Here is a 10,089-nt window from a genome sequence, read left to right on the forward strand (position 1 = left end):
GTGGCTCAGTCGGTTAAGTGGCCGACTTCGGCTCAGGTCATGATCTCACGGTCCGTGAGTTCGAGCCCCGCGTCGGGCTCTGTGTTGACAGCTCAGAGCCTGGAGCCTGTTTCAGATTCTGTGTCTCCCTCTCTCTGACCCTCCCCCATTCATGCTCTGTCTCTCTCTGTCTCAAAAATAAATAAATGTTAAAATAAATAAATAAATAAATAAATAAATGTTTAAAAAAAAATTTAAAAAAAAAAAGAGACACCATCTTTCATCTACCAAACTGGCAACTTTAGAATTTAACATGACAGACATTCTCAGTCCCTACTTAATAAAGTATAATCCAGGACAATGTTTCTAGAGAGCATTTTATAAGATCTGTCAAAGTCTTAAACACTTCTAGGAGTTTATCCAAAGAAAATAATAGTGTATGTACATAAAAATTTAACTACATACATCCTTATAGTTCAAACACCAACACCCTAAAGCCACCTAAATGTCCAGCAAATGAAGCATTCAACAAAAATGACAATATAAAAACATTCATAATAAAAAATATTTACAAGAGATTTTAAATGAAAAATGAATTTCAAAACAGTACCTACCTATGCTATTTTTATAAATAAAATGTGGCCATATATAGATCCAGAGGGGAAAAAAGGCCAGAAAAATAAATACCAAGTTTTAAAAATGGTTTCTCTCCTTCAAAATAAACTTAATTTTAAAAATTAAAAAAAAAAATGGTTCTTATCGTATTTAGAATATATTTTATTAATTTTGCTTATCTGAACTTTATAAAAATAAGTATTACTATTTTTATGAGAATAGTAATTGTTTTTACAAATAGCAGGCTGAGATAATCAATTGGCCCACCACAAATATCCCAAACCCAAGTTTTCCCAATTTTTCTGAAGAACAGAAGCCCTTCCTTACAGGAGGAACTGTCCTGTCAATAATAGTTCGAAAGATCTCCATCCACGCTGTCATGGTCTGGTTAGTCACCAGTTGAAGAGGCAATGCATACTGAAAGCAAAAGAACGAGGTCATCAAACAATAATTCTTCCCCTCCAAAAAAAGCCACAATTTCACCTATATTGGAAGGCTGAAATACATCCAATGGTTAACGTTTGACCATGAAAATGGTGATTTCATATGGTTCAACGTAAATTTAACTTAAATATAGCATATATACATAAACTAAAATTTTGAAAATCTAGAAGTATACATGCCATGAATTGTTTCTCTGCAACCTTTTTAAATGAAAAAGAAAAAACTTTATTACAGTAAGGTCTCATTTATTCAGCATGAGATTCTAGATAAGTGATTTTTACCATTTGCCCATTTGTGTATCAAGCTTTTCCTTTTAACCACTTTTTTCCCCAGCTTTATTGAGATATAATTGACATATACCATTGTGTAAGCTTAAGATACACAATGTGATTATCTGATGCACATATATATATTTTTTTTTAATTGATTACCAAAATAAGATTAACACCTCCATCACCTCACACAATTACCTTTTTTTGTGGTGAGAACTCATTTTAACCACTTAAATGAAAATCTTTACCTCATGACACACTTTGTTCAATTACTTTCCTCTACACTGTAGCACAACACCATAGCTACTCTATAACCACACTGTGAGTTACAGGAGGCAAGTCACAGTGCCTCTGCATCCATGCATTTTCGAAACCTCTACACGTTAAGAACACAATGACAGGTAAGAGGCAGTCTCTGTCCTCACAATGCTTACACTCTAGTTAGGGAAAACACACATATAAACAAGGAATTACAATATGGTAGGATATATAATACAGATAAAAAAACAGTACAACATTGTTAAAGGCACACATGGAAGGATCGCCTCATGCAGGCTGGTGGGATCAGGGACATCTTTCTAGAAGTGATACACAAGCTGAGACCTGGAGAAAGAGCACAAACTGCCCAGGGCATAAAGGACAAGAGTGTTCCTGTATTTTTGTACAGCGTTTCAGAGGCTGAAGGCATGACGTTCTCATGAAGCTGAAAGGATTTCGGTATGCCTAGAGTGTAAAGTACAAAGGTAAGAATGGTAAAAGATAAGGTGGAGCCAGAAGGGTTTTATAAGCCATGTTAGGAAGTTCCCAGCTTAAGTGCAATGGGGAATGGTTTGGGCCTGAGATAGGGAGCAGAGGAGGAGCGGATTCAGCATTAGTGGGAGAGTGACGAGGAGTTCACTTCTGGACAAACTGAATTCTGAAGTATGTATGGAATATCCACATGCTCTGTACACAATGTTTAATAAATGCTACTTAGACAAAGTCAACTTAATTGTATCATACTCCTTAAAATAAATTTTTCTGCCTCTTCCCAAATTATCAGACATTAACTTTCTCCATACATTATCCTTGTATGGTACCTCTTAAAGCTGCCTGAATTTTTGCTTCCAGGATTCCCAGAGGGAGCATATTAATGTAGTAGCATAAAATAGATTACCAAAGTGATTAAAAATGTTGAGGGTTTGCATTGGTTTTTTATGTTTGCAGCAGCAAATGTTGAGAGAAAACATTCTAGACTTTGCCCTCTTAGCAAATCAAACAGAGGTGGAGGCTTTAGGAAAATCATTTCATCAGCCTCTTACTTCCTGATTCCTACTATGCTTCTTTAGATGGGAAAGGGAAGTCCAGCCTCTGTATAAATGGGATGTTCCTCTATCTAACAGCAGAACATCTCACTGAATAAAAAATATTTCCCTCAGAGTAGAGTGCTTCTCCCAAGGAAAATTTCTGAACAGTGTTTTAAAAAATAGCCAAAGGTACCATATATCTTCCTTCTCTATTAGTTTTAAAAAAGGGCAGGGGTGGGGGGGGGCAGAATATAGTTTCCAAGTATCCTAGTTTCTTCTCTCTTTTCAGATACACTTTCTCCTCCTTCCATCTCCCCACAAAAGGCTAAGCTGGAAAAAAAAAAACACACAAAAAAACAAAAAAACCCTACATCAGATCATTCTCTATTAAAAGTTTAAGAGATGCTGGAGTGCCTGGGTGGCTCAGTCAGTTAAACGACTCAGGTCATGATCTCACAGCTCGTGAGTTCAAGCCCCATGTTGGGCTCTGTGCTGACAGTTCAGAGCCTGGAGCTTGCTTCAGATTCTGTGTCTCCCTCTCTCTCTCTGCCCCTCCCTCACTCACTCTGTCTCTCTCTCAAAAATAAAGAAAAACATTAAAAAAATTTTTTTAAGTTTAAAAGATTCATCTAAAAATATAAATTGTTATTAAAGTGAAATATTCTGAAATACTACAAAAGTACTTAATTAAGTGGCATATGGAGCCAAGAACAAAACCAACTATCTCGGCTCTCTAGCTCAACAACACTACCCTCTTGCCATGACTAACTAAAAAGTCATGTTAGAGGAGTCTAGGTGGCTCAGTTGGTCAAGCGTATGATTCTTGATTTTGGCTCAGGTCATGATCTCTGTCATGAGATCAAGCCCTGTGTCGGGCTCCACGCTGAGTGTGGAGCCTGCTTAGGATCCTCTCTCCCTCTCTCTATGCCCCTTTTCCACCCCACGCTCACTCTCTCAAAATAAGTAAACTTAAAAAAAAAAAAAAGGCATGCTAACAGAGATATGACTCATTCATCTTCAAACACTTTAGAGCCTGACAATTATTCTTCCTCCACCCAGATCTAAATAATTTATCTAAATCTTTCAAGGATTAAATTTAAAATATTTTTATATTTAAAACATTCCATCTCTGTCCCCTTCTAATTATGTTTTAGACTCTCATATTAATGTTCTTTACAGCTTTCAGATAAGAAAAAGGAAGTAGTTTAAGTGAAGAAAAATGAGGTACTAAATCTTTTTTGTTAGCTTTAAATTGGGTCAAATTGCAAAGAAACTATCACCAGTATGATTTCCCAGTAAAAGAGGGACCCTCTTCTTTTCCTTCCTCTTCTCCCATAATCCTAATTTATCAGTAGGCAGAATGCTGACAGATTAAGCAAGTAATTTAGGGGCAGTTAATTACCCTGGTTCTTCCTTACCCAGCACTTCAGACACTGGAGTGAAAGGTATAGTCAGTGACTCTGAGCTCTGCCACTAAGATAACCTTGGATGACTAAGTTAATTTCTGTGAGCCTATTCTCTCATGAGGTTGTTTTTGTTTTTTGTTTTTTTAAGAAATACATGTGAGGGGCACCAGGGTGACTCAGTCGGTTAAGGGTCCAACTCTTGATTTCGGATCAGGTCATGATCCCAGTTTTGTGAGATCAGGCCCTGCATCAGGCTCCATGCTGACAGTGCAGAGCTTGCTTGGGATTCTCTCTCTCCTCTCTCTGTTCCCCTCATCCCAACCTCAATAAATAAAACATTTTTAAAAAATAAATAAATACATGTGAGAATATATAATAATTTTTAATAACTGACATTTATTAAGCACTTTCCATATGTCATATTTACAAGACCCTATATTTTTCTTCTGCAGTAGAAACTTACCTGAACAAGTGCATAAAAGATTTTCAGAATCTGTTTCTGTAGTAAAACAGAATAATGTGAGGAATCAGGAAGGAGCTGCATGATTTGTTGCTGAATACGAGGCAGAAATATTTGCATTGCTGCTATAAGAGGCTCTCTTTCCTCTGCTTTCTTATATCTACATGAGCAAAGACAAAAAGACAAAAAAATCATTTCCCCCCCTACAAAAGAGCTATAAATAATGAATAAAAAATATTTTTTAAACTAGATAAAGCTAACAAAACATTCCAAACACTGGCTAACATTTTGTTTGGACTGTTAGAATAAACTTGGAAGAAACTTTGAAAGAGCACATCCCTGTTTTAGGCAGCGAAACTAAAATCTTTCTAGAAAGATTTAAATTGATTTAAAAGCATTCTAGACTATTTTGCAAATTTCCTAAATGAATTTTTCTACTAAATTTTCATCATACCACAACTCTTCCTATAAAATACAAGTTGATATGCCTTTTTAAATGGACAATCCTATTATAATGTGGGGAAAAAAACATTTCTTCTTATAATACGCTAAATTGAGAAGTTAAAATAGCTTGCAAACTTAGGTGTTCTTAGATCATTTCAATTGCTCCCAATTTAAAATAATCTTCTAAAGACTCTACAGAGTCTGAACTAACTAGTTTTTAACTATAGGACTCTGCATACCTAAGAAGGAAGCAATCCTCTTAGAAACCAGAAAGCAATGCTATTAAATGTGACACTAGTCTCCTATCTCCCAAGCAACTTCTATCGAAAAGAAGGTTACTAGCAAAGAAACTTCAACATCTTGCATCCAAAAAGTTAAATGTTTGGTTTACTTAACAATGCACCCACCTGAACACAAATGTTAGAGTACCTCTATATGAGAGTTTCCAAGGAAAGCTGTTACTAAATGGGCCTCTGAAACTGACAAATTCAAGAAACACTGCATATCTTATCACTGCCTTAGAGATTAGCAATGTACAATAGCAGATTAAAGATTCTTTGAATAACTGTAGTAAATAAACATGTTTGTGCTTAACCTAACATTTCCCAAACTAACCTGATTTTGCAGAACACCCATAGAGCAGATCTCTCTATTGCAATTTAATCCTTTCTAAGTAACACAAGACTGGTATCTTCAGCCAACAGAAATCAACTTACTCATATGTCTTCACCAGTTGATACAGACATAATAAACTGCCAAGCCAGCTTCCACTGCTCTGTGATTGCAAGTAATAGTCTATCTTGTCGACTACCGCTGGCCAGTGACCAGGGAAATCATATTTAATGATGGCACGGAGACACATTGTTAACTGGACTCTATAAGGTGGGGGAAAAAAGTCCAAAATCTAAGTAGTTATAAATATCAGGTTTCAAACACCTCTAATAATTTTCATAAAAACACTCTAACTCCTATTTACCTATATTATATAGTTACATATCAGGGGTAGGGGGAAAAAAACAACAGTCCTATAAAGGAAAACTTCCTCAGTATCTTTACTTATGGAAACAAACAAAATAGGTAATTTCCTAAAATGAATGAAAATTTTCAAACAGGATTATCCTAAATACAGCTTTGGGGAAAAACAAGAAATTAAAAATAAAAATTCATTTAAATTTTTGCCAAAAAAAAAACAAAACAGGCAACAAATCCACCTCAGCTCTGCAAAATTTTCCAGCTTTTGGTTATTATATCCTAAGGGGAAAACAAAACAAAACAAATAAAGTATTGTATAATTTCAACTGGAAAAAGTCTAAAAATAGTCAAAGTAGGTAAAACAGAGGCCGTCATAACCGTGGGAAGCATCTCTGTGAGCCAAAACCTTGAAGCATCCATTATCAGTTAATAGCCAACACGGTATGCTGCTCCTATCAAAGCTTCCTGAGGTAATAATTTCTTTACTTTAAGAATAAGAAACTATTAGCAGGCAATTCTTGAAGATGAAAGCTAAGAGTTATTTGCAAAGAAATGAAGAAAAAGGCAGTAAGAAAGTCATGAAACAGAATTCTCTTTAATTTTTTTTTAATGTTTTATTTATTTTTAAGAGAGAGAGACACAGAGTGTGAGTGAAGGAGAGGCAGAGAGAGGGAGACACAGAATCTGAAGCAATATCCAGGCTTTGAGCTGTCAACACAGAACTTGACACAGGGTTTGAACCCACGAACCGTGAGATCATGACCTGAGCCAAAGGTGGACGCTCAACCCACCGAGCCACCCACGTGCCCCGAGAGAATTCTCTTTAATAACACCACAAAGTTAAGTGATAAAAGATGTGACCTCATAACGTTTAAGTCGGTAATCATTTCTCCAATGGGATCCCTACTGTATTGAGATTGAAAAAAAAATAAGGAAAACATTTTTCTTCTACAAACAACCAATATGTCCTTATGTGGTCATTTGCAAATGATTAGGAAACAAAACTGTGTGTTCAGTTGAATAGCCAATAACTAGGATTCTCTGAAATGAAACTCCCAAAATAATACCTTTACTTTATGTTACAAAATCCACTTGAAAAATTTCCTTTGCAATACTCTTAAACTTTGAAAACAGTTCTTCAAAAGTGATTACAATTAAGCCTTAAGGACATAAAGCAACTGCCTCATAACAAAGATAAACGTCTCCTCTTGCACCACCAGCAGTTGTTCCTAAACAATAAATAGGTCATATTTGTGTGCAACAAAACTGAAACTTTTCATTTTTCTAAATTTCACCTTCAGGTGACCCTCCCCCGTCAACCCTTTCTTATTCCAATCACACCAAGAATGGCAATGAGCAGCCATCCTTTCTTACATTACTGTGTGGAAGGATCACACAATTCAGAGAGGAAATGTAAAGATCTGACAAGACACAAACACATGACAGTAGCATAGGGGAACCACTGCCAGACTGGCGTTTGGGCACCCCACTGAGAATAATGGCGATTGTCTTTAATCAATATGCCTACTTTCTCCTCTTAACTAACAAAATAACTACACAAAGAGGAGTTCAATGTTTATTCTCCTTCCTTTTGTTCTCCTCCCACGTTTTTCCCCTACTACTGCTTATGACATTATGTACATGAGACACTCGGGGATAAAGCTATATCTCATCTCTTAACATTAAACAGTTTCATTCCCCTACCTCAGGTTCACCTATTTCCCTCCTCCCTTTTCAACAGAAACTTAATTACAAGCTCACATTGAAAAAAAATCTATTTTTCCTTTTTTAAAATTGCAAAATTTTTATGACTCAAGAGCTCTGCTGTGCAATAGGGGAAGCCACTAGCTCTATGTTAACACTTTAACCAAAATTAGATGAAAAATTCAATTCCTCAGTTACAGTAGCCACATTTCAAGTACTCAATAGTCATGCCATGGCTATAGATTTCCATCATCATAAAAAGGTCTCTTGGACAGTGCTGCTCTATAGCATCTAATCTGAATTTTATTTTATTTTTATGTTTGTTTGTTTGTTTATTCTTTTGAGAGAGTGCACACACCACAGTGGGGCAGAGAGAGAGGGAGAGAGAGAATCCCAAGCAGGCTCCATGCCATCAACCTGGAGCCCAATGCAGAGCTCAATCCCACAAATTGCGAGGTCATGACCTGAGCTGAGAAATCAAGAGCTGGACGCTCAACCCACTAAGCTACCCAGTTGACCCTCTAACCTGAATTTTAAAAACCAGGGGCTCCTGGGTGGCTCAGTGGGTTGAGCATCTGACTCTTGATTTCAGCTCAGGTCATGATCTCATGGTTCATGAGTTTGAGCCCCACGTCGGGCTCTGCACTGACAGCATGGAGCCTGCTTGGGATTCCTCCTCTCTCCCCGCCCCACCCCTGCTCATGTTCTCTCTCAAATAAACATTTTTTAAAAATAAAATAAATTTAAAAACAATAAAAAATAAAAACCAGAGGCAATCTTCTAGCTTATACCTACTCTATCCTGTCTTCTCCAAAGGAAAAGATACTCAGTTCATAAAAAATGAGTAAAAAGATAGGTAAAGTATAAAGAAAAGTGGTAGGTTAAAATTCCCAGAAGTCAATTTCCCTGTATCAGGGTGGGGGAAGTGGCAGAAACAGATAGTAAAACGTAAAGAAACCATAACTAAGAACACAGATTATTTAAATAGCAAGGATTTATATAATCTTAGTTAAGTATGATTTTTGCCTTAACTCTTTGTGGCTAATTATGGCAACTAAATCTTTTCCAAAATATTCTGAGGCAAATAATTACAAATGCAAAGACAAATAAGTAAAACAATATTTTTTGAGTGCCCACCTTCATTACTTTACCTCTTTAGAAATACGAACTTGAAGCTGATGATTAAATCCAACCTCTCCCATCCAAGTATTTTGTGCCTGCTACTAATCATATATAGTATAATGTACCTCACTAAATCTGGAGACCGAATTATTCCTTCCACAATGTTATCACGTATTTGCTGGCGATCATTTTCATGAATGTTGAATGGAAATACCGCTTCCCCTGGTGGAGGTTCTCGGTCAGGCCAGTACTGTGTCACCATGTTCTTCAAGTAAATGGCAGCTAAGATAGAGGAAAACAATGCTAATGTAGCAGTATTGAAAAGATGGCTTTAATTCAGCTTTACAGAGCATGCAAGGCTAAGCCCTGCTAAACAGGATACTCAGCAAAAATGGAAAATCTTACAATTATAAATAGCAAACTGGGGAAGGGAAAATGTGTAAGAAATGTAAGTTTCTCTTTAACTCGTAAAGCAAATTTAAGCAGAAAACATTTCATTAAATCAAGCTTCCGAGTTTATATGACAGAAAAATGATCGAGGAATCAAGTATGCATCCTTAGACTAAATACCAGGTAGTCTAAATGAAACTATCTTAATGTACTTTAATATCATAAAAATCATACAGTTCATAATGCCTATGCTGAGTTTACAACAGGTGAAATTCTACTGTCCTTCATGTAGACTGCTTTTCCTGTTTATTTTCTTTCACTGGCTACTATCCTGCACATACTACCATATTTGAAATATTGCTAATTTTTGTCTAACCCTTCTAAAATAATTACCACTTATAAATACAATAATAGGGAAAAGGACATCAGCCTTCAAATATTCTTGTAAAACCTCAGGAAATTTCTCAGCTGTTTATTTCTATCAAAATACATAATTAATCATTTTGTTCCTATTCTTTCCAGCCATCTTCAATAGTTAGCAAAACGCTTCTGAAAGAAACAAGCTGACATACTACAACAGGGTTTTGATAGGGAAAGTGAAGCTCTCTAATTACCCCAGCTGAATACTGAATGTAAATACTCACTTATAATATCATATGCTTATATATACATAATATATAATAAAGAAATGTGAACTACAAAGACGTGTGACTTTCTTCCCTTCAATTTCTCCTCTCCCTTTTTGCCCCACCATACCCTCCCTTCATCCCAGTTTTAACATAAAACTAAATTGGTTCACAGAAGCATTATAACACAAAGAATAAACCAACATGTTCTACACTGCCTGTAATACAGTTGAAATTTAATGAAGCCATGAACTTGACATACTATAAGCTCTTCTTTCATTAGTTTTGATTCAACAAAGGTCTGAAAAAGACAATTCTACTTAAGATTTCCATTTTTTTTTTTTTTGGATAAAAACAAAAATCATTTGA

At 35.9% G+C, this 10,089-nt stretch overlaps 1 protein-coding gene across 1 annotated transcript in view; it reads right to left on the reverse strand.

The window, feature by feature from the left end:
- Positions 1-10,089, reverse strand: part of IPO8 (importin 8) — a 79,056-nt gene that overhangs the window by 56,510 nt on the left and 12,457 nt on the right. The window contains exons 3-6 of the mRNA XM_049625227.1: positions 8,830-8,986; positions 5,623-5,781; positions 4,466-4,622; positions 922-1,011 (exon numbers count right to left, since the gene is read on the reverse strand). Coding sequence (XP_049481184.1) covers positions 922-1,011; positions 4,466-4,622; positions 5,623-5,781; positions 8,830-8,986 — 563 coding nt within the window. The remainder of the gene's footprint in view (positions 1-921; positions 1,012-4,465; positions 4,623-5,622; positions 5,782-8,829; positions 8,987-10,089) is intronic.

Source organism: Panthera uncia, chromosome B4 (genome assembly GCF_023721935.1).
Source record: "Panthera uncia isolate 11264 chromosome B4, Puncia_PCG_1.0, whole genome shotgun sequence".
NCBI classification, from domain to species: domain Eukaryota; kingdom Metazoa; phylum Chordata; class Mammalia; order Carnivora; family Felidae; genus Panthera; species Panthera uncia.